At 48.4% G+C, this 25,220-nt stretch overlaps 1 protein-coding gene across 1 annotated transcript; it reads left to right on the top strand.

The window, feature by feature from the left end:
* The first annotated feature begins 306 nt into the window (after nt 1-306).
* S100A10 (S100 calcium binding protein A10) lies at nt 307-21,935 on the top strand. The gene is made up of 3 exons (XM_082202668.1): nt 307-461; nt 19,370-19,532; nt 21,310-21,935. The coding sequence occupies exons 2-3, from the start codon at nt 19,401-19,403 to the stop codon at nt 21,475-21,477; spliced, it is 300 nt and encodes a 99-aa protein (XP_082058794.1). The 5' UTR covers nt 307-461; nt 19,370-19,400; the 3' UTR covers nt 21,478-21,935.
* The last annotated feature ends 3,285 nt before the right edge of the window (nt 21,936-25,220 follow it).

A 25,220-nucleotide genomic window follows, 5' to 3' on the forward strand; every position in this document is an offset into this window, starting at 1 on the left:
GTGCATGCACACTTCTTCAGATGCACTGAAACAGAAGTTGCCAGATCCTTCTATATAGTGAGAAGGTGGGGAGGGGTATTACTCAGAAGGGTGGTGGGAATGGGAGATTGGCAGATAGCTGAGTGCCTTGCGCTTGTTCTGGAGAGGCAGAAAAGCCCTTTCGGAAAAGGGAGAAAAAGCAAGGAATGCCCAGTGGATCCTGTGAAACGGCGCCCCTTCGCTGGTGGGGCTGAGGCGCGCTGGGCTCCTCCTGGTAACCCCACGTGGCTCCTCTCCAAAAGGCCGGTCCTCTCTGGCTCTCCCCCGGCGGGGCTGGAGCTGCCGGCCCCCGTCTCCGCCCCTCTTGCCCAGCCCAGCCCAGCCTGGCGAGGCTTGCGGAGGCGTTGGCCGAGAGGCCTCACTCTGCCTCCTGCCAGCCGTCGCTCCGGGCTCCCTCTCGCGCTCTCTGCAGCTCCTCCGCGGTGAGTCTCTTTGGGGCGTTGCAGCCGCGCGTAACGGGGACTTTTCGGAGAGGCGCAGGAAAAGACGCGCGCGTCCCTGGCTTGCTTGCGCGCTCGCTTGCTAAAGGGGGATAGAAATGGGGGGCGGCGGGGGGGCTGGAATAAACATTCAGAAAAGTGGGGTTCTCCCCATTGAAATGGAGCACCCTCCTCCCCACCCAAAAATTTCTGCGCCCCAGGGAGGGGGGAAAAGTGGACTGAGGTTGCTGTGCAGTTTTATTGCAAACCAAATAAGTTTGGTATTTTTTGCAAGGGAACGTTTGGTTTTTTCTGCAGTGGAAAAGCCTGCAGTTCTGGGGAAAGGGTGTGGTCCGCCCTGGGGAATGAGAGCGGGGTGGTCTCCTCTTGAGAAAGTGGGTTGGGTGTCTTGGGGCAAGGATTTTTTTTTCCCTCTTGAATCAATCAGTCTCCGCTCAGAATTCATTTTGGGAGTCCTCGTGTGTTTCCTGCGTTAATCTGTCTTGGAGTATAGAGGCAGGTTCATGGCCGCGAATGGGCACGGAGGTGGGCTTGGGTCCCTTGGATTCCACTGGGTCTACTCGTGAGCCGGACCAAGTGGATTGAAAACCCGCGTCCTTATTCTTGCATACGGGCTTGCAGTAGGAAAAAATAATAATATAAAACCTCTGGGTCTGAAAAGGATCGCTAAAACTGGGGAGGGCGTATTTATTTTTATTTTAGGGGGATTTTAAAATCTGGTGTCCTGAGCAAAAAGGATGATTCGTTTCTTCCTCCCCATTTAGAACTAGGGGAGGTTGGGTTCCCCAGGAAGACTTTATTTAGGGGGAAGGGGTTGCGGAAGGGGGTAACCCCAAGTTTAGTGCTTTGAAGGGGTGGAGGAGCCAATCATCAACACCCCAAAACTAAAACTAGAGGACGTGGGGGTTCCAGAGGCAGAATTTCGGGGGGGACATGGGGCTGGGTGTGTCCTGCCATCATTGGATAGGGTGTGCTCCCAACTAGGGACTTGTCTGGAGTTCCCCACCCAGCCATGTGGCCGACTAATCCCAGTTGTGGGGAGCGGGAAACTGCAGATCCATGAAATGGGTGCATTTCTGAAATATGTAGGAATAGAGGAAACTGCTTTAGACCAAGCCGGGTGATTGTTCCATCCAGTTCAGTGTTGTCTACACTGACTGGCAGCGACCCTCTGAGGTTTCAGACGGGGCTCGTTCCCCTACCCCTAGCTGGAGACGGTGGGCTTGAACCTGCCACCTTCTGCATTCAAAGCACCTGCTCTCCCACTGAGTAAGGACACCTTTTGGGGGGTGTCCTGGACCCTTAGCCGAGGGTGACTATTCTGCACTGAGAGAAATAAATGAACGGGTTATAGATCCAAATGCATGTCCTGCTCATAGTAGGCTCGTTAATAGACATGGCTAGTTCAGGGTCATTAATTCCAGTGGGTCTACTCTTGAGTAGGGCCTAACTACTTCTTTAAAAAAGCTCTGGGACTAGACCACGCCACTGTCAATCTAGCGTAGCCTGTTCCTTTGGCGACCGAAATCCCTTGCATTTGCTACTACGGGAGCATGCCTAAGAAGTTTCCAAAGGTGTGATGGATCTGTATGAGGCTACCTGCATTCCACACCCAGAGAGGCCCCAGCCCCTCCAGCTGAGGTCAAGGTCCAACTTGCCCCGAGTGAGTCTTGGTTCCTAGGCCAGAGACAGCCAAAGCTATTGATGTTGTCAGACTGACCCCACCTGGCTGCTGTGTTTTTAAACACACACACACACACAACTCCAAAAAAAGGGAGAGGAATCCTGGAAACTGTACTTTACTCCCTCACTGAGCTACAGTTCCCAGCACCCTTGGCAGACTATGGTTCCCAGGATTCTCTGGGGTGCTGGGGAGAGAGAACGTGCTTTAAATGTATGCTGTGCGGCTCAAAAATTGATAGGAGCGTGGCTGCCGTCTTGGAAAGAGTGGCCCCACGAAGTTTGGGAAGCCGTCTCCAACGACAAAAATAACATCTAAGGCGAAGCGTTTCAAGCGAATTCAGAAATAAATTCTGGGAGAACTGGTTGCTCTCTTTGAAAAAATAACCACCTCCCATGAAAGCAAACCCAAGTCGCTTTTGCAGGTTTGGAAGAGATGTTTTAATTTTGCGATAGTTGTGTTTTCTTGCGGAATATTGTGATCTGGAGGTGGGTTTTTCCCTGGAGCAGTTTCTTGGGCTTTTGTTAATGATCGATAAATGATTGAATAAATTAAAGGGGGGAGAATGCATGATATGTAAGTGGCCGTGGGCCATTGTGTCTGATGGGAATTGGCACTGGGTACCAGTCTGGAGCATGGGTAGGCAAACTAAGGCCCCGGGGGGCTGGATCCAGCCCAATCGCCTTCTCAGTCCGGGTCCACAGACGGTCCAGGTATCAGCGTGTTTTTACATGAGTGGAATGTGTGCTTTTATTTAAAATGCATCTCTGGGTTATTTGTGGGGCTTAGGAATTCGTTCAATTTCCCCAAAAAAATTATAGTCCAGCCCACCACATGGTCTGAGGGACAGTTGTGGACCGGCCCCCTGCTGAAAAAGTTTGCTGACCCCTGGTCTGGAGGGTCGTGCTTTGTATCCATCCATTCAAAACTTGGCCAGCAGTCCTTGATGTAGCTTCAAGTCTATGGGGAGAAAGGCTCTTATTTGCTTTCCCCTGTTTCACACTACAGCTGCCCCCCCCCTCCCAGGGTGTGGCATGCAGCCTGATTATCTAAGGAGCAGCCTTATAACAGGGAGGGTCTGTTACAGGACAGGACAAGGATAGAGGATTTTCTTTCTTTCTTCCTTCCTTGCTAGGATGGGCTGGGGATTGGATTTGGGGGACCGCTCAGCTACAGCCCTTTCCACGGAGCCCTGAATTTCAGTTCTCTGTTCTTCCCATCCACTCCCCTCCGTTTCAACCCCTTAAAGTAACAACGAACAGTTTTGCGTTTGGGTAAAAGGTTTGTTGTTTCATGTGATAACACATAGGAAACACAGAGAGGATAATTGTGGCAACAGACTGAAATGTTTAAAAACAACCCCCAAATTGCAAAACAGGCACGTTAAAATAAGTTCGGTTGCCTATGGGTTTGGGAATGATTCTCCAAATCACAAAAGAAAAAAAGCGAGATGTTTTCTTCGCCTAAAGAAGGAAGATTTGGGTTCGGATTTGCTGGGCTTGCGACGATGGTGGTCTTGGAAAATGATGTTTCTGCTGTATGGGATGCCACACAGAGCCTGGCAGCAGGATTAGGCCAAAGAGGACCAATCTCATGCAGCAGCCTGTTTTTGCAGCAGCCAAAAGCCCTGAGGAGCCTAGGAATCTAGATAGACTGTCCCTGGAACTGGAGGTTCTATAGAAACATCTGGAGAGCCTGGTGGGAACCGCGAGGGTCATCTAGTCCAACCCTCTGCAGTGCAGGGACCTTTTGCCCAACATGGGGCTAAGCGTCACCGTAGAGACAGAACCCTCACTCCATAAAATGTGCCTGAAGGTTGCAGGCCTGTCGAGATCTCAAAGGAAGCCAGCAAACAGTTTGAAGGATTTGTGTGTTGCTGAAAGGCTCTGCCATTGCAGCGTTTTAAAGCCGCTCTTGCAGTTTCTGGGGGGCAAATTGTGGGGCGTAGTTGTCAGAAGGGGACTCTGGTGTTGGGGGTTCAGGGTGAGGAAATGGAAGGACCCGGAGTGAACTGTAACCAGACAGGACAGTCGGAGAAGATGTTCCCCTTATGCGTTTCTGTGACCTACTTAAGGCAGCGTCAGACCACATGTTTGTTGGCAAGGGGAGACCCTCCCTGGCCGTGTCACAAGAGTTGGATCCGTCTCCTGGTGAAGAGAATTTCTCTTTCCAGATCTGGAGAGAGAGAGGTGGGTGGGGTGCCGAAGTTTCTCAAAAGGATATTTGTTTTCCCAGGGTGGCAAAGCTGTTTGCTGGGTCATAATAAGATAAGCAGGGAGCCGTTCTGGATTAGACCAAAGGCCAGCTCCTCCTCCTCCTCCTCCCTCTGTTCCTCCAAGCAGATCGTGATACAGCTACGCCTGTCACCCCCATCTGAGCCTCCGAGGTAGACTATCCCTGTCCCTGGAGGTTCAGTTCCTCGCAGTCACAGGCCATGCCCGCAAACCGTACATTTAATTATTTTCTGCCACTTTTAATGGCCAGGAATCAACTGTAGTTTGCCGCACACGTTTTGCAGTGCCCTTCACAAACCACAATTCCCTGGGTTATTTGGGGGGGGCACATGACTGTAGTTTGGGAGCTGTGGTTTGTTACGGGCGCTGAGACCTCTTGGGAAACTGTCTCAGAGTTCTAGTTCCCTGTGAAAAGGGATTCGCTGTTAAATCGCTCTGGTTTTAATTCATGAGGACTAGAAACCTGCTTTAGTTTTTTTCATTCAAGTGCTATAGCCAAGCGGCTTGAGAATATGCTTTGCATGCAGAAGGTCACAGGTTCAGTCCCCAGTGGCTTCTCCAGGTCGCGCTGGGAAGGTGCGTGGCCAGAAACCCTGGGGAGCCTCTGCCAGTCAGTGTAGATGTTATGGAGGTAGGTGGACCAATGGAACTGATGCAACGGTGCTGCAACAGTTAGATGAAGCATCCTCCTTGCTCCCACCCACTTGGCCCTCGGAGGGCTGGCAGACTACGGATCTGGCCCTCGGGGCGGAAAGGATTCCCCAGCCCTCCTCTCCTCGCATTCCTCCGGTGATGCCAGCGCTCTGCTCTCTTTAAATCCATCCTGAATAAATTAACTGGTTGCCCCAGTGGAAAAGAAGAATCGAGCCAGTTCAGAATGCCTTCTGGCTGTGAACATGACATGCAAGGAAAGAACGCTTCCTCTTTATTTATTCCATTTATTTTCTGCGTTTGCATCCCAACGTTTTTCTTCCTCCAAAGGGATCACAGTAGGGTTCCATGCTTCTCCATCTCCTCATTCGATCCCCACAACAACTTTGTGAGGTAGGGCTATAGGCTCAGAGGGATAAGTGACTGGCCCGCAGGGTCACGCCCAGGGAGTGTCATGTGGCCAAGTCAGGTTTCGAACCCGGGCCAGTAATAAAACAAACCACAGCTCCCAGAATTCTCTGGGGGAAGGCATGTGCTTCCAACGTGATTCGGATGTGCTTTAGATCCGAATCTAAAGCCTGACCCGGTTCTCACAGCAACCTCTCTGATTTCGCAGCAACTGGCGTTGCAAAGCGTACTGCCTCCGACGGGGGACAGCGCCATTTCTGCTAGCAGCCATTGAACAGCCTCCACGAATTTGTCTCGCCCCCTTTTAGGATGTTTGGCACCTGTCCCAGATTCTGAATTGATTCTGTGTACGAGTTGTTGTTTTCAAAAGCATCTCTATGCTTATAATTGCCTCATCATTTTTTAAAAAACAAAAAACAATTACATGGAATTGTTTTTTAACCGATGCGCCTGCTTTCTTGTAAAATGCTTTGAGCTGCCTCCTGGGGGAGAGATACGTAAATGGAATTAAGAGTGCCAATCTCAGCCCACTGTGGCAAGCTGTCAGAGAAGGGCGGGGATGTCCCAACAAAGTCTTGCTCCGAGGAGATCCGTTGCAATTAAAATGGACCAAAATCCGCCACGTTGTTTCATCGTTCGGCCTGGACACTGAGGTCCAGCTCTGAGGGCCTTCTGGAGGTTCCCTCCCTGCAAGATGTGAGGTTACAGGGAACCAGGCAGAGGGCCTTCTCGGTGGTGGCCTCCACCCTGTGGAACGCCCTCCCAGCAGATGTCAAGGAAATAAGCAACTACCTGACTTTTAGATGACACCTGGAGGCAGCCCCGTTCAGGGAAGTTTTTAATGTTTGATGTATTTATTGCGTTTTTAATATTCTATTGGGAGCCGCCCAGAGTGACTGAGGAAACCCAGACAGATGGGTGGGGTAGAAATAAATTATTATTATTATTATTATTATTATTATTATTATTATTATTATTATTAATTATTATCATGTAAGTGATCTAGTTAGCTGCTCTTTGCCCCCCTTGGGAGGAAGGGGTGGGACAGATCAATCAGTCCAGCATCCAGAGCACTCAAAAGTCAGTAGCAAATTAGATAGATAGATAGATAGATGATAGGTAGATGATAGGTAGATGATAGGTAGGTAGGTAGATGATTGGTAGATAGATGATAGATGATATTTAGATAGATAGATAGATAGATAGATAGATAGATAGATAGATAGATAGATGATAGATAGATAGATGATAGATAGATAGATAGATAGATAGATAGATAGATAGATAGATAGATGGATGATTGGTAGATAGATAGATAGATGATAGATAGATAGATAGATGATAGAGAGATGATAGGTAGGTAGGTAGGTAGATGATTGGTAGGTAGGTAGGTAGGTAGATAGATAGATGATTGGTAGGTAGATAGATAGATAGATAGATAGAGATAGATAGATAGATAGATAGATAGATAGATAGATAGATAGATAGATAGATAGATAGATAGATGATTGATAGATAGATGATAGGTAGGTAGATAGATAGATAGATAAATAAATAAATAAATAGATAATTGATAGATAGATTATTGGTAGATAGAGAGATAGATACTGTAGATGATTGGTAGGTAGATGATTGATTGATTGATTGATTGATGATAGATAGGTAGGTAGTTAGATAGAGAGATAGATAGTAAAAGGCCACATGATAGAAGTTTATAAAATGGTTCATGGCTTGCAGGCAGATCCATGTTTTTCTCCCTCATAACACTGGACATCCAACGAAGCCAAGCGTTGGGAGATTTGGGACCGACGAACGGAAGGACTTCTTCACGCAGCACACAGTTGAACTGTGGAACTCCCTGCCACAGGAGCCAGGGATGTCCACCCACTTGGATGGCTTAGAAAGAGGATTACACAGCCATTCCTGGAGGAAGGGAGGGCTCTCGATGGCTGCTAGTCCTGGTGGCTCGGCTCTGCCCTACATGGCTGGAGGCAGCGATGATTCTGAGCATCACTTGAGGGAGAAGTGTTTTTGTGCTTTGGAGTTTTCCAAAAAGACGCCTCTGGTTGGCCATTGTGAGAACAGGATCCTGGGCTCATTGGTGGGCCATTGGTCTCATTCTGGAGGCTGTTCCAATGTTCTTATATCTGCACCAATACCTTTCCATTTAAAGCTGCTAAGCTCTGTTGCTTGTCGAAGCAGTTTTCCAGTGTGCTAGAAAACTAAATCCTATTGCTTGTCGAAATAGTTGTTTGGATATTGGTGGATCTGGTGTGCTAGAAGACTCTGGTAAGCCCGTGGTTTGTGCAAGTTTGTGCATGTCTGTGCATGTGCAAATACACAAACACACACACAGAGAAAGCTCACCATGGAATAAGGGCATCTGTGGCCGACTGTTGAGATCTGAGCAGAATTCTGGGTGGAGTCTGTAAGAAAGGGATTGCTCTTTGAACAAAGGACAGCCCTTAAAATAAACAGGGTTTGGCACTGTGTGGGCGCATGAGCGCATGCCTTCGGAAGCATAGGACCCCATTGCTAGACTTACTCATCATGAATGGAATTCCATCTGTGAGTTACTTGGGGAGAATGTGAGCCTGCTCACACTCTTAACCAAAGAGATTAACCCTTGACTCAGAGCACCATCATTCTCTTCGCCCTGTATCAAGAAGTAAGGCAGTATCATGCAATGGCTAGAGCAGAGTCGGGGGGAAGCCTCAGGCCCCAGAACCAGATGCAGTCCTCTGGGCCTCTCTGCCCACATCCACACCATACAATTTAAGAACTTGTCTACTCCTTTAACGGTCATGGCTTCCCCCCAAAGTGGCTTTTCCCACCACAGAGCTAAGATTCCCAGGATCCTTTGCAGGAAGCCATGTGCTTTGAATGGATGCTGTGGGAGTGGCCTCTCACTAAGCCACGACCCTTCCAGGCCACGCCTCTTTCCTGGTCCACACGCTTAGGGCAAGGCAGTATCCGGTTTTCAATATACTGTCTATCACCAGATAAACATCGTGATATACCGATATATCACAATGTCTGAAATAAGGATGGCGCTGTGTAGAAGAGGCAACATCTGGCTTCAAGGTTTTTCTTGCATCGTGACTTTTGCATAGCACATGCACACACTCATTGGGGCCGGGCAATGTATCATGTGCTATGTTAAAAAAGACATGATGTAGGAAAAACCGTGAAGCCAGACATCGCTTCTCTTATTATTCCCACCGCCCTTCTGCTCTGTACAGTGGTACCTTGGGTTACAGACGCTTCAGGTTACATACGCTTCAGGTTACACACTCCGCTAACCCAGAAATAGTGCTTCAGGTTAAGAACTTTGCTTCAGGATGAGAACAGAAATCGGGCTCCGGCGGCGCAGCAGCAGCAGGAGGCCCCATTAGCTAAAGTGGTGCTTCAGGTTAAGAACAGTTTCAGGTTAAGAACAGACCTCCGTAACGAATTAAGTACTTAACCTGAGGTACCACTGTACTATAAAACAACAGTTGCAGCAATAAAAGGTAAGTAAAATAAAAAGAGTGCTAGTTTTAGACCCCTAAGTTAGGGTTGCGATATGTCCGGAATTACCCAGACATAGCTGAGATTTGCCTGCTGGAAACTATGGGTGGAAATCACTGAAATGTCCGGGAAAATCTGGACTTACGGCAACCCACGTCGGAAGAGTAGATTTTGGCGAATTTCATTAAAAATAGCTCAAAAACGTAAGCTCAGCAACTTTGGCCACCCCACGCCCTCCAAAAAAAAAGGTCAACAGCTTTTGTGTTCTTATTTTCACTTTTTGAAACATGGCAACCCTACCTAATTAGTAGTAACAGTTGCCAGGACATGACCCTGTTCTCCTCTACAAAGTTACATCTTCATTTCAGACATCGTGATACATTGGTCTATCTTTCTTTCTATATTCATTCTTTCTTCTGTCCTGAATCTTGCAACATTCAGCTTCATTGTATGTCCAGGGGTGTTAAAACATATGTATTTGTGGGTGTCTTTAAAGAGAGAGGGAAAGAGAAACAGTTTGTATTCTTCCCGGTACAGTATATGTTCTCTGCATTGCACAGATGCTTCCGAGAAGCCGTTAAAAGGGTTTGTGGGTTTCGGCACTGGCTGACGTCTGCTTATAAATCTTTTACACTCTCTCTGTGCGATGGCCGAGGCTCCCGGCTCCAGATGGACCTCCAAACCCCACACTGGGCAGCTGGAGCCTGGAAAACCTCTCAGCACTGACCCCAAGGGACTATTTCAGAGCTGCAGAACATCGGGACTGAGATTTTGGCGTTTGCGAGATGGATTCTGGGCCGAGAAAAGGCCAGCGAAGGACAGCCTTGCAGCCAAGTTTGCAGTCAATCTAGTTCTATATTGTGAACACTGACTGGCAACAGCTCTCCAGGGTTTCGGGTAGGGCGTTTTTCCCAACCCTGCCTGGAGATGCCTGGGACATTTTGTATGCAAAGCAGCTGCTCACCAGACTACGGTCCGCAAAAAGATGGTGCCACCTGCAAAAGAGGGCATCCTAAATTCTCTCCCTCTTTTCTGTGAGAGCTGGTCCATCAAGAAGGCTGATCGCCGAAGAATGGATGCTTTTGAATTCTGGTGCTGGAGGGAGACTCTTGAGAGTCCCATGGACTGCAAGAAGATCAAACCTCTCCATTCTGAAGGAAATCAGCCCTGAGTGCTCACTGGAAGGACAGATCCTGAAGCTGAGGCTCCAAGACTTTGGCCACCTCATGAGAAGAGAAGACTCCCTGGAAAAGACCCTGATGTTGGGGAAGATGAAGGGCCCAAGGAGAAGGGGACAACAGAGGACGAGATGGTTGGACAGTGTTCTCGAAGAGACCAGCATGAGGGAGGCAGTGGAAGACAGGAGGGCCTGGCATGCTCTGGTCCATGGGGTCACGAAGAGGCGGACACGACTAAACAACTAAACAACAACAACAACCGTTATTCTGCGTCATCTTCCTCTAGGGGGATTCATGTCCTCTGTCTCTTTTGCCCAGTGTTGGAGATGCTTTCTCCCAGAGTCATTACCCACGAGGCCGTCTGTTGGCAAATGCCAACCAAGTCCAGGCCTTGCCCATGTACCCGGGACTCCGTGGGGAGAGCTGTCCCGCTCCAGAGACAACAGCAACAGAGCTGGGGAGCTTGCCAGGATCTCTTAAGCCCTGTTTAGTCATTGCGTTAACAGCCAAGGGATGAGGAGTCCTTCCCCTCCCCTCTGCCCCCCTCCTAAGACAACTTCTCCTCTGCAGCCTCCAGCCAACACCCACCCAAGGGGAACACCCAGAAGGGAGCGGGCAATGACAGGAAACCTCTGTGATTAAGCAAAATCGCTTCCCCTTTGAAAGAGTCTTCTGCAGCTGCTGCTTGGTGTGTGCAGCCTTCTGTGTTCCTCTTCAACCAGCCCCATGAGGACCAGAAGCTTGCATTTTTTTTTAGAGGGAAGGCAGTAGTTCTGGGGCAGAGCCTTTGCCAAGGTGCTGGTCTTGACCTTTAAAGCCCTTTGTGGCTTAGGGCCCTCGTATTTACGGGACCACCTCTCCTGGTCTGCCCCGCAGAGGACCTTAAGGTCCATGAATAACCATAGTTTAGAGGTCCCGGTCATTAAGGAAGTCAGACTATCCTCCAGCAGGGCCTTCTCAGTGGTGGCCCCGACCTGGTGGAATGCTCTGTCCAATGAGACCAGGGCCCTGCAGGATTTAACCTCCTTCCGTCAGGCCTGTAAGACAGAGCTATTCCGCCTGGCCTTTAATTTGAATTCAGTCTTTTATTTCCCTTCTCTTCCTTCCCCCTCCCCTTTTATGAAGATCACCCGCTCTGAGACCCCACAGCTAATTCTCCCCTGGCCTCCTCGCTGGCCCAAGTAGGACCAATTCAGCCAGCTAGCCCTGAGGATTATCTAATGCTTATTTCTCCTAAATTGAATTCTGAATATTTTATTGTTATTCATGTTTTTATACTGTATTTTTTGCTGCTTTTATAATTAAGTGTTTTAAAGTGTTTTAAATTTGTTGTTAGCTGCCCTGGGCCCGGTTTTTGAACCAGGAAGGGCGGGGTATAAATTAAATATTTTTTATTATATCATACATGGAAAAAAACTTAGGTAATATTAAAATAACAGTAGGTGAACTATAGAATCTGCGAAGTAAAGACAAAAGTTGAAAGAAGGAACTGCAAGAAGGTTATTAATGTGATATAGCTTAAATCGTGGTGGAGGGAAGTCAGAATGACGATATGATAATTAGTACTTTTGGAGAAATATATTTACGTCTTGATGTTTTACTGTCTATATTTGTTTATTTTTAGTGTTTTTTCTTTTTGGTAAGTTTGTGATTTTAAAAGAGTGTATATCGGAAATAAAATTTATTTTTAAAATTTTTAAAAAATATTTATTATTATTATTATTATTATTATTATTATTATTGCATGCCAAAGGTCTCAGGTTTGATCCCCAGCATCTGCATGAAGGGTTGGCAATTATCCCCTGTCTCGGAGCCCTTTCATTTGGAACCATGAGGACTGGAATCTTTCTTTCTTATTTGGGCGGGAGCCATATCTAAGCCTTAAAGCTCATGCTTTGCATTCAGAGGGTACCAATCTCTGGCGTCTCCAAGTAGGCCTGGGAATCTCCCCTGCCCTTGGAGAGCCGCTGCCAGTCAGTGTCGACTTTACTTAGCAAGAAGGATCCCAACACTCTAACAAAGTGTTTGAGTTGGCCTTTCATTCAGAACCCTTGAGGACTAGCACCTTGGTTTGCTTTCCCAGCTCAGCGCAAGAGCGTCGGCTTGGCATGCAACAAATTCAATCCCTGGGCTCTCCAAGTAAGAACATCAGAGGAGAGCTGCAGGTTCAGGCCAAGGGACCGTCCAGCATCCTGTTCTCACAGCGGCCGACCAGATCCCTGTGAGAAACCAGTAAGCAGGATTCGAACACAAGAGCGCTCTCCCCTCTCCTGCGGTTTGCAGCAGCGACTAGAATTGCAACTGCGACAAAACCATGACAATAGAAACAGTATAAAGTGGTACCTCGGGTTAAGTACTTAATTCGTTCCGGAGGTCCGTTCTTAACCTAAAACTGTTCTTAACCTGAAGCACCACTTTAGCTAATGGGGCCTCCTGCTGCTGCTGCGCCACCAGAGCACGATTTCTGTTCTCATGCTGAAGCAAAGTTCTTAACCTGAAGCACTGTTTCTGGGTTAGCGGAGTCTGCAACCTGAAGCGTATGTAACCTGAAGCATATGTAACCTGAGGTACCACTGTAATGAGAACGATTGGAAGTTTTATGCAGAATTATTTTTTATTTGATGGATATGTTTTTGTATAAATTGTTGGTTCTTTTTTTCTTACTTTTTGATGCTTTCTTCTTCTGTCTTTAACTCTTCTATACTTATCTTCATTGTACATTTGTATTTTAAATCATTAAAGATTTACCATGGGTGGGGGGGGGGGGAGGAATTGCAACTGTAAGGGAACCGATGTCCCGTTGGCGGTGTGGGATTCCTTCCAGAAGGCTCCAGGCGTCAGGCAAGAAGCCGCAGGTTATGAGCAGGGAAATGGGCTGGGAGCCAAGAGGAGATGGCTTAGGCCTTAAGACAACCTGGGGGCCACGCCCTTCGGGTATCTGGACTCCTTCTGCCTCTCTCGTCCCACCCTGCTCTTTGCACTGAGATTTATCTCAGACTTGGCTCCGTTCCTGTCTTGCCATTATCAAACCTCTGGGGCCTTACCTGAGGAAGAGAGGGGAAACTGAGGCAGTTTGAGCACCCTCAGGGGTTCATAGAATCATAGAATCATAGAATCATAGAGTTGGAAGAGACCACAAGGGCCATCGAGTCCAACCCCCTGCCAAGCAGGAAACACCATCAGAGCACTCCTGACATATGGTTGTCAAGCCTCTGCTTAAAGACCTCCAAAGTAGGAGACTCCACCACACTCCTTGGCAGCAAATTCCACTGTCGAACAGCTCTTACTGTCAGGAAGTTCTTCCTAATGTTTAGGTGGAATCTTCTTTCTTATAGTTTGGATCCATTGCTCCGTGTCCGCTTCTCTGGAGCAGCAGAAAACAACCTTGCTCCCTCCTCTATGTGACATCCTTTTATATATTTGAACATGGCTATCATATCACCCCTGAACCTCCTCTTCTGCAGGCTAAACATGCCCAGCTCCCTTAGCCGTTCCTCATAAGGCATCGTTTCCAGGCCTTTGACCATTTTGGTTGCCCTCCTCTGGACACGTTCCAGTTTGTCAGTGTCCTTCTTGAATTGTGGTGCCCAGAACTGGACACAGTACTCCAGGTGTGGTCTGACCAGAGCAGAATACAGTGGCACTATTACTTCCCTTGATCTAGATGCTATACTCCTATTGATGCAGCCGAGAATTGCATTGGCTTTTTTAGCTGCCGCGTCACACTGTTGGCTCATGTCAAGTTTGTGGTCAACCAAGACTCCTAGACCCTTTTCACATGTACTGCTCTCAAGCCAGGTGTCACCCATCTTGTATTTGTGCCTCTCATTTTTTTTGCCCAAGTGCAATACTTTACATTTCTCCCTGTTAAAATTCATCTTGTTTGTTTTTGCCCAGTTCTCTAATCTGTCAAGGTCGTTTTGAAGTGTGATCCTGTCCTCTGGGGTGTTAGCCACCCCTCCCAGTTTGGTGTCATCTGCAAATTTGATCAGGATGCCCTTGAGTCCATCATCCAAGTCGTTGATAAAGATGTTGAATAAGACCGGGCCCAAGACAGAACCCTGTGGCACCCCACTAGTCACTCTTCTCCAGGATGAAGAGGAACCATTGATGAGCACCCTTTGGGTTCGGTCAGTCAGCCAGTTACAAATCCACTGAGTGGTAGCATAGTCAAGACCGCATTTTACCAGCTTTTTTACAAGAATATCATGGGGCACCTTGTCAAATGCTTTGCTGAAATCAAGGTAGGCTACATCCACTGCGTTCCCTTCATCTACCAGGCTTGTAATTCTGTCAAAAAACGAGATCAGGTTAGTCTGACATGACTTATTTTTCAGAAATCCATGCTGACTATTGGTGATCACAACATTCCTTTCTAGGTGCTCACAGACTGTTTGCTTAATGATCTGCTCCAGGTTGTGGGATCTCGGGGGGGAGAGACTCAACAATTGCGCCACGAGTCTTTCTACGCCGCGTCCGGTTTCCAGGTGAAGCAGATGGAGCGGATGGTGTCTTTGCCTTCGGACAGGATGCCGAGACGACTTTGGAGAGCTTGGCATTGGTAAAAGTTGAAGTGGCCCCCGTATGGTCGCCCAGAACAGCCCGCCCAGCTCGAAGCAGACAGCTAGGGCATCCTCAACACGGTTGTTTGTTGACCTCCCAAGAGAGAGGGAAGATGCCACCACATGAAGGTGGGGAGTTGAGAGTTCGTAAGGGTTGGAGGGGGTCATGTAGGGTCTGCTAGACCAACCCGACTCATTTGAAGCAGGCAGCCTGGAAACAGAGTTTCCAGAACACAGGGCTGTGCAGCTTTTCCTTATAGTAGATGGGGTAATAGTAGTAGTAGTAGTAGTAGTAATAATAATAATAATAATAATAATAATAATAATTTTATTATTTCTGCCCCATCCATCTGGTTTCCCCAGCCCCTCTGGGCAGCTACTAACAGAACACTAAAAACAGAATAAAACTTCAAACATTAAAAACTTCAGATGTCTTCTAAACGTCAGGTAGTTGTTTATCCCCTTGACATCTGGTGGGAGGGCGTTCCACAGGGCGGGCGCCACCACTGAGAAGGCCCTCTGCCCGGTTCCCTGTAACTTGGCTTCTCGCAGGGAGGGAAGCGCCCCCGGCATGACCAAGATGTAATTCACGGCTGAAAATGCCAGCAGATTAATGTATTAATTGTTGAATTAATTCATTATCCTAATTGCACACCTGGTTACAGCAGCCAGGTTGGAACTGGTCCAGAATCGGCTGTACCTTTTCCACCTCACCTTAAAGGGACAGTGGAGTCAGGTCTGGCAATTTAGCGGCGGTAGAAAAAGTCACGGCTGGTAACAGACAACTTAGAGGAGTTAGTTCTCATGGGCTTTGCCTGTTTTTTGGGTTTGTTTTGTGACAACCGCCCTTCTCCACCCGCTGCCAAATCTCTTGCCACCCACGATGAGCATGTGTTATATACCCAGACAGTTTTTATCCTTAGCTTAGAAATCTGTAAATGATATTTGCTGGCTCTCCGTCTTGTGTATTTTCTTCAAGATTGTTTGGTGTTTCTGTGCATCCACAATTGGCGCCGGGAATTGAGTTTGTAGTCATCTCTTAGCGGGTCTGGTCTCGTAGAATGATAGACTTAGAGAATTGGAAGGGAACCCTGAAGATCCTCTAGCCCAACCCCCCCAACGGCAGGAATCTTCAGCTGCCCCATAGGGAGACAGAACCTGCAACCTTGGCATTACCAGCACCATTCTCTCACCAACTCAGCTATCTCTCTGACTCTGGCGCATGCCATTTTTGCTTGGCTGTCAAATCTCAATATAAATGTCAAAAGAAATTGCCCGTGAACTGGGAAGGGTGGCGTTTTGTATAAAAACTGCAGTGATGTCTCTTGGAGATGCAACAACGGGGCAGGAACCTTTCTACATATGTGGTGGGAGTGCAAAGAGATAGTGGGATTCTGGGAAAATATCTATAACAAACTGAAAAAGATGTTTAGATTTTCATTTGGGGGGGGAATCTAGAATCCTTTCTCTTAGGTGTCATGTCAGAGGAAATAAAAAGAACAGTCAGCAAGAAGAACGGCGGCAAGGTTATTGATTGCTAAAAAATTGGAAAAGCAGCAGCGTCCCAACTGAAACAGACTGGTTATATAAAATGATGGAATACTTTCATATTGCCGAACTAACAGGGAGGATAAGAGGAGATATGGTACAAAAAGTGAATAAGGAGTGGGCTATCTTTAAGGAATACATCAAAAGTTATGTGGGGAAAGTAGAATTTCTGACAGATACTGAGTGAATCCAGAAAATGATTAGAGTGAAAGGAGAGTAAAGTCAAGAGAGAATTAGAGATTAAAGAAATAATGAAATGCGTTTAAGCTCATTGGGGAAAAAAAGTAGCGTAACAAGAACAGCTGGAAGTCAAGCCACTTGGTGGATGTCCGTGTGGGGTAGGTGTGTAGGTTTGCTGATATGTACTGTAAAGGGACGCGGGTGGTGCTCTGGGTTAAACCACATAGCCTAGGACTTGCCAATCAGAAAGTCGGCGGTTCGAATCCCCGCGACGGGCTGAGCTCCCATTGCTTGGTCCCTGCTCCTGCCAACCTAGCAGTTCGAAAACACGTCAAAGTGCAAGTAGATAAATAGGTACTGCTCTGGTGGGAAGGTAAATGGTGTTTCCGTGCACTGCTCTGGTTCGCCAGAAGCGGCTTAGTCATGCTGGCCACATGACCCGGAAGCTGTACACCGGCTCCCTCAGCCAGTAAAGCAAGATGAGCGCCGCAATCCCAGAGTCGGTCACGACTGGACCTAATGGTCAGGGGTCCCTTTACCTTTACAGTATAGGTAGGTATTATAGAGTAATGTAGGTATGTTTTATGTTATGAAAATAAGGCAGTGTGTTGTGTATGTGTATTGTGTAAGTGTATATGTATGTGTTTTATATGTTAATAAAATTTAAATTTAAAAGGGGGGGGAAGGGTGGTGTTTGGCCGGCTGGCATGCTTGTGCAAAGGGCAGCAGTCCCAGTTTCCTGGAAGTGCAAATCTCCCAGTGGGAGCCTGAAGCGCTGCTTCTTGTTTGGAGAGGTGCCATATGCTTAAGGGAAGTCTTTGTTGGTGAAGGGTTAAGAGGCTGAGTCAGGAGGCTGATCTGGGGTCAGAGTGTGCTTCTTCCTTGTGTTTCTTCCTCGTAGTGCCAGCCAGGAGGAGGAGGAGGAAGGCGGTTGGACGGGTGGGAGAGACTCTTTGGCCGGGACGCCAGCCAACGCCTCCTGCCCCAGGCACAGCCCTCCCCAGATAGGAACCAGATGGTCTGTCCCCAGTCCAGATGTTCTTGGCAGCCTGCAGGGTCCAGGGATCAAAGACAAAGCGTTTAGTGGAAGGAATGTGAAGGGAGCAGGAAAGAGAAGGAACTCCACTGAGCCGCAGGGAACCAGCCAGTCAGGATTAGTGCTTGGTCTCCTCTCTGTCCTTAGGGAGGAATTTCCCAAGAGGTCAGGACCTGCTATCACCATCCCAGTTGTTCAGTGTTTGTTGGCGGGGTGCAACTTTGCACATGCTCTGACGACCTCCGGAGCATTGCGACACACACATCCCAGAGGCTTGGCGTTTTTTGTGGCATCTGCAGGAATTTTTTGCTAAGTGGAGGGCAGGGTAAAATAAGACACTGGGGGAAACAGGCCAGTTTTGCACCCGCAGAAAATAGTGCCTGTACATTTTGCCGCCTAACTCAGTTTCTGCGCTTGCTAGAAACACATTTCCTTTCTTCATGAACGCACAGAATATGGGGGTTATTGTTCATCTGGGGGGGAAATGACTGCAGAGGTAACTGAAACCAATCGCCCTTCCAAGAACAGCTGCACCGGTTGAATTTTGTCCTGTCTTCCAGTGTATGGCCAGCAAAAGGAAGCCAGACTCCATGGCCCTGTTCCTCACACCCATACTTGTTCTTTCGCTGTGCATTGCTTTCTGACCATGAGGACTAGGAACATACGCTATTTAAAATTTTAAAAACCCAACAGAACCACCAAGGCCATTTTAAGAGCAGCACAGCTGTGCTGGTACTCCACGGGAACCAGGAGTGCCAACTTGGCCCCACAACTGTGGGTGCCCAGAGTCATAGGTGCCACGCAGTGTGGCTGGCCCTGGCCCCAAAATTTGTGGTTGCCCAGCCCCTTCATGGGAAATTTCGTGGGCCCCAGGGAGTTGGCTCCTATGAAGGGTACACAGGATGCACCTAACAGAGAATCTTCACTCACTTTTTTAAAAATCAAACTTTCTAGGCCTTGGTGCCGCCAAGATATTTGTGTCTCGGCTAAGTCTGCTCTGAAGCCCAAGAGGTGATGGAACGGTGGCTGAGGAATGAACTCAGTTGTCCTGTGTTGGCTCCTCATCCCATTGCCCGTGACCGAGGAAAACCAGTACAGTGGACGCTCGGGTTGTGAACGTGATCCGTGCAGGATGTTCGTTTGCAACGCACATCTGCGCACGTGCGGGTTGCGATTTGGCACTTCTGCGCATGCACCGACTGCCGAAACCCAGAAGTAACCCGTTCCGGTAGTTCTGGGTTTTGGCAGTCCGCAACCCAAAAAAACACAACCTGAAGCGTCTGTAACCCGAGGTATGAATGTACAAATTATGCAAAAGAGTTAAAAATAATACACTGTGAAACATTCCACCAAATGAAAGAAATCATGCCTGTTTTGCTCAATGCATGTGATTCGCATAGTTCTGGAAGTTTGGATCAGAGGTGGCGAATCCACAGGCTTGGGAGACTAATGTGGCCCTCCAAGCATCTCTGTTTGGCTTCAAGAAACTCCTTATGCCACACACTCTCCCGGCTCCACTCTGTGTGTGGTTTTGCAAGACTGGAGCGCATCTGCGAATTTTGATCATGCCTTTTCATACATTGGATGGAGGATACAGAAGGGGGTGTTTGTACTCCGCCCATTTTCTCCGCTGGTCCCACCCACCTGGCATGTGGCCCCTGAAACATTGCCCAGGAGGGAGTGTGGCCCTTGGGTTCATGGCAGTATGAGATCGCTTGGCCTTAGAATTTCCTTCCTTTCCTTTCCTTTTCCCTGCTTTTTTTTGTTTTAAGCATCAATGCAGCAACAGAGAATTGGTCCAGTCTAGTAGTCTTCACTACCTACGCTTCTTCCATCAACCACCAGGGGAATTTAAGACAGCAAAACTCAACATCTCCTTCTCTCTTGCCTGTTTCTCTGCAGGCTTCCTCGTGCCCCAGAAACCAGCGCCAAGATGCCATCCCAGCTAGAACACGCCATGGAGAATATCATGTTCACTTTCCACAAATTTGCGGGTGACAAGAACTATCTGACGAAGGATGATCTTCGGCAGTTGATGGAGAAGGAAGTCCCTGGGTATATGGAAGTGAGTAAGGCTGAAACGGGATTGTTATTGGATTATTATTATTATTATTATTATTATTACTTTTCAGACTGCAGATGATGACGTTGATGTCATTGTTTGCAGAGGAGGGTGTAGGAAGGCAGGGGTACCCAACCATAGGTGGAACCAGAGCCAATCACAGGCAGAGGCAGAGACAATTAAAGAGACAGAGACAAGTAAAGGACTCCTGACCATTAAGTCCTGTCGCGGGTTGCGGCGCTCATCTAGCTTTACAGGCCGAGGGAGCCGACATTTATCCACAGACAGTTTTTCCGGGTCATGTGGCCAGCATGACTAAGCCGCTTCTGGCGAAACCAGAGCACCGCACGGAAACGCCGTTTACCTTCCCACCGGAGTGATACCTATTTATCTGCTTGCTCCGGTGTGCTTTCAAACTGCTAAGTTGGCAGGAGCAGGGACCGAGCAACGGGAGCTCACCCTGTCACGGGGATTCAAACTGCCAACCTTCTGATCGGCAAGCCCTAGGCTCTGTGGTTTAGACCACAGGGCCCAATTCATTCCGGATGTTGTTCTGATCATCCCTGACCGACGGAGGCTGATGACAGCAGAAGTCCAATATTTCTGGAGGGCACTGGCTTTAAATTGTGCTGTTTGGGACATGAAAAGGGAGTGAGTGGTGCTGTGGTCTAAGCCACTGAGCATCTTGGGCGTGCCGATTGGAAGGTCGGCGGTTCGAATCACCATGACGGGGCTGAGCTCCCATTGCTCAGTCCCTGCTCCTGCCAATCTAGCAGTTCGAAAGCATTCCAATGCAAGTAGATAAATAGGTACCACTCCGGCGGAGGGAAGGTAAGCAGAGTTTCTGTGCACTCTGGTTTCCGTCACAGCGCCAGAAGAAGTTTAGTCCTGCTGGCCACATGACCTGGAAAGCTGTCTACAAACGCCGGCTCCCTCGGCCTGGAAGCAAGATGAGCGCCGCAACCCCATAGTCACCTTTGACTGGACCTTAACCGTCCAGGGGTCCTTTACCTTTACTTTTTTTTTTATTTGGGGCATGGCAGTGGGTGTTGGTGGGAGGTTGATCCTGCAACTGGCCAAGGCCACTACCTCTTTGTAATTTCTCCTTTTGCAAAAGGAGGAATCGGAGCTAAAATAGTCCTTGAAATATGGACACCCAACCTCTGTTTAGAAACCTCCGAGGAAAAAGAGGAGGCCACCTTCCGAGGGAGTCCTTTCCACTGTCCACCGGCTCTTACCCTTGTGTACTCGACGTTTACTCAGAATCCCCTTCCTTGTCATTTGAATCCCTTGGTTCGAATCCTGCCCTCGGGAGCAGCAGGAAGAAAGCTTGCTTCCGTCTTCCACGGGACGGCCCTTTAGGTAACAGCAGTGATAATGGCAGGGATGCGGATGGCGCTGTGGGTTAAACCACAGAGCCTAGGGCTTGCCAATCAGAAGGTTGGCAGTTCGAATCCCCGCGACGGGGTGAGCTCCCGTTGCTCGGTCCCTGCTCCTGCCAACCTAGCAGTTCGAAAGCACATCAAAGTGGAAGTAGATAAATAGGTACCGCTCTGGCGGGAATGTAAATGGCGTTTCTGTGCGCTGCTCTGGTTCACCAGAAGCAGCTTAGTCCTGCTGGCCACATGACCCTGAAGCTGTACGCCGGCTCCCAGTAAAGTGAGATGAGCGCCGCAACCCCAGAGTTGGCCATGACTGGACCTAACGGTCAGGGGTCCCTTTACCTAATGATAATGGCCTGTTGTTGTTTTTCCCTGCCTGCCCCCTCTTTTTCTCTCAGAACCAGAAAGATCCGATGGCCATCGACCGGATCATGAAAAACCTAGAAGAGTGTCGGGATGGCAAAGTCAACTTTGAGGGCTACCTCTCTCTCATTGCTGGGCTGACCAATGGATGCAACGAGTATTACGTGAAGAAGATGAAGCCAACGGGAGTCAAGAAGTATTGACGGGATAGCGTGCGTGATCTCGCACCCGGAGCACTGGCGGCGCGCTTTGGCGCAGCCAGGCTCACGGTGCCGATAACCCCAGAAAAGCTTACCTGCCTAACCTTTCCAGAGCCAACTGTTCCTGCTTAAAAATAAAAGGTCATGTCGTGCCTCCGATCTTAATAATAACACAACTGCGGCTGTGTACCTTTGAAGTACCATTGATACACGCAGAGCATCTTTCCCTCAAAGGATTCTGGGTGATGGAGTTTCTTTGACGGGGGAATGTGATTTGGATGCGCTTTAAAGTTTACAGCCTTACGTGCGGAGTAATCCAGTCCCTAATAAAGACCTCCCTGTCCATCCCTTCTGTGAAATCCCATAGCTTCGTTGCCAGGGATGTGTCAGCCCTTTTCGTTCCTCCCTCAGCCGTGCCCTCTCCTTGGCCGTGAAATAAAACATTTTTCTAAAACCCAGAAGGCCTGTTTTTGTCTTTCGAGAAAAGATAAATACCCTAAGAGCAACGTGTTCTTTCAAGCTCGTCCCATCTTGGTGAGGCGAGGGTGGAGCTGGAGGGATTTAGCTTTTGAAAGGGAGGAGAACTGGTTCCGTCAACCCCAGGTCGCAGCTGACGGATGTCAGGACTCGAATCCGGGTGCGCAGTCCAGGTGTTTGTTTCTTGCTTGTTCCTTTAGAATAATTCCGGTTGAAGGGCCCCTTGGAAAATATGCGCTTTCCCCCACATTGATGAATGTCAGGCATCTGTTAAAGGCAGTTTTTTACCAGTCACTGCCTCCACCAACTGGTAGCAGCTCTCCCATGTTCTCAGACGGGATCTTTCCCAGCCTTGCAAGCAGATTCCAAGGATTGAATCTGAGATCATCTTCGTGCAAAGCAGAGGTTCCATCACGGAGCTACAGCTTTTTCATGAATGCCCCAGAGATTGAGCAGTGCTAGTATGGTCATTAGGGACAGGGGTGGCGCTGTGGTCCAAACCAGTGTTCCCCAACCTTGGGTCTCCAGCTGTTTTTGGACTACAACTCCCATCATCCCTTGCTAACAAGACCAGTGGTCAGGGATGATGGGAACTGCAGTCCGAAAACAGCTGGAGACCCAAGGTTGGGGAACACTGGTCTAAACCACTGAGCCTCTTGGGCTTGCCGATCAGAAGGTTGGCTGTTTGAAACTCGGCGACGGGGTAAGCTCCCATTGCTCTGCCCCAACTCCTGCCAACCTAGCAGTTCAAAAGCACACCCAAAAGTGCAGTAGATAAATAGGTACCGCTCCGGCGGGAAGGTAAACGGCGTTTCTGTGCGCTGCTCTGGTTCGCCAGAAGCGGCTTAGTCGTGCTGGCCACATGACCCAGAAAAACTGTGCGGACAAACGCCGGCTCCCTCGGCCTATAGAGCGAGATGAGCACTGCAACCCCAGAGTTGTCCGTGACTGGACCTAACGGTCAGGGGTACCTCATGAGAACAAGCAAATGGTTGTTTTGATCCAGGGTAAATATATGGTAAGAGGGACGCGGGTGGCACTCTGGGTTAAACCACAGAGCCTAGGGCTTGCTGATCAGAAGGTTGGCAGTTCGAATCCCTGCCACGGGGTGAGCTCCCGTTGCTCGGTCCCTGCTCCTGCCCACCTAGCAGTTTGGAAGCACGTCAAAGTGCAAGTAGATAAATAGGTACTACTCTGGCAGGAAGGTAAACAGCGTTTCCGTGTGCTGCTCTGATTCGCCAGAAGCGGCTTAGTCATGCTGGCCACATGACCCGGAAGCTGTACACCGGCTCCCTCGGCCAAGAAAGCGAGATGAGCACCGCAACCCCAGAGTCGGCCACGACTGGACCTTTACCTTTACCTTTAAATATATGGTAGGAAGCTGCTGATGGAAAGGAAAAGAAATGCTTCAAAGCACCCAAGTTGGGCACGGTCCCTCGCCAGGTATAGTTTTTCTAACATCTGTCAACACGGACCACTTCCTGTCTTATGTGCCCTGTGAACTGGCCTGAATATGCAATAGCCTAGGGTTGAACTACTCCACAAAGCTGATGTGGATTTCTCCCACCCAAAACGGTGAGGGGACTTGGGACGTTCTCAGCCGTGTGTTTAAAGCTCATAGCTTTCCCCAAAGGATGCTGAGAACTGTCTTTTGTTGAGGGTGCTGGGAGTTGTAGCTTGGCGAGGGGCAAATGACAGTTCCCAGAATGCTTGTGGGTAGTTGATGTGCTTTAAATGTATGTTGTAGATGCATCCTTCATGCCATCCTAAATGGGCAGTACCACTCTGAACAATCATGGCTTCCCCCAAAGCATGATGGGAGCTTTTATTTGTTAAGGGTGCCGAAAGTTTCTAGTCCCTATCCTCCTCTCAGTCTGGGAGTCCCAGAGCTACAATTCCCAGCGTGCATTAACAATTTCTCAGGGGACTCTGGTAATTGCAGTTCCATGAGGGGAATAGGGGTCTCCTAACAACTCATAATCCTTAGCAAACTACAGTTCCCATAAATCTTCCTGGGGGAAGCCGTGGCTGTTTAAAAATGGTATACCTCCCCACTCCAGTGGCAGTGAGTTCCATAGTTTAACCGTGTTGTGTGGCACCTCAGTCTGGCAGTACTATTTGGGAAGATGGCGGCCAAGGCCTGTTTTCCACGGTGCTGTTGGTTGGGTTGGCCTCTCAATCCCCATCCACATGGCAACCCATTGATTTCGTTTTGTCTCAACTGTTGACGGGCATCACCCCCTCTCTCGCTTTTAGTCTGCGATGGCATTACCAGAGCTGGCAAAGGTGGAATCCTCTGCGGATTAATGTGTCGCCAAGGCGGCTTGGCGTAATTACGGCCCCGAACGCTGCACAATCCCGAAGAGCTTTTCATCTCCAGGAAACAGACCGTTTCCAGATCCCCCTCGTTCATTCGGCATAGGAATGTGTGTCACGAGCGAGCGCAAAACAATCAGCTCAGAGGAATTTTATCAAGGAAGCTCCTGGAACCGAGGCAAAATATGAAAAACAAAAACACTCCCAACCTCTCAACTTCCACACCCAAGCTCATCTTCATCAGGGATCGCTTTATGTTTTAAGAGCGATTTAAAAATAAGGGAAGGAGAAAGAAAACACCTGTCAACTTTACTGATAACAATGACCATCAGTGCATCCATCTCCATTTAAACATTTTAAGTCCTCATCCTCCCTATATATTTAAAGCAGTACCATACTGCTTCGAACAGTCATTGCCTCCCCGCAAAGAATTCTGGGAGCTGTAGTTTGTTATGGGTGTCCCTTCACAGAGCTACAACTCCCAGAGTTCCTTGGGAAGACATATTGATGGGTAAAGCACCCTGAAATACGCTTTATAAAAACACATACATTGAAAGGCACGTCCGATTTTTACAGCTAGGCTTGCTTCATCGGCAGGCACCGAGAAGAGAACAGCCACTGCCTAATTTCAATGGGCAGGGAGTTCCAAGGGGTAGGTGCCTCCACACCAAATGATCTGTTTTTTCTTCCCAGTGCAGAACGGACGTTTTGTGGCATTTGTACTCGGACACCTTCAAGATTGCTTGGTGTGTCCACACACACACACACACCCCATAGCTGTCAACTTACAGAGTTGAAAATAAGGGACCAGCAGCTTCGAAAATAATGGATCAGCAGCCAAAACAAGGGATCAACAATTACTTTGATAAAATACATATTTTGTTGCGCGCAAATGGCTCTAGATACCTATTAGGTCCATAAATTACCATATAGCATATATTCAACACTAAAAA

This window comes from Podarcis vaucheri (genome assembly GCF_965113315.1).
Source record: "Podarcis vaucheri genome assembly, chromosome: 16".
Lineage (NCBI taxonomy): Eukaryota > Metazoa > Chordata > Lepidosauria > Squamata > Lacertidae > Podarcis > Podarcis vaucheri.

Excerpts from the sequence above, each read along its gene's own strand:
- S100A10 (XM_082202668.1), top strand. The coding sequence starts at position 19,401 with ATGCCATCCCAGCTAGAACACGCCATGGAGAATATCATGTTCACTTTC. Across the intron at positions 19,533-21,309 it reads AAGTCCCTGGGTATATGGAA|AACCAGAAAGATCCGATGGC; the intron begins GTGAGTAAGGCT and ends TTTTTCTCTCAG.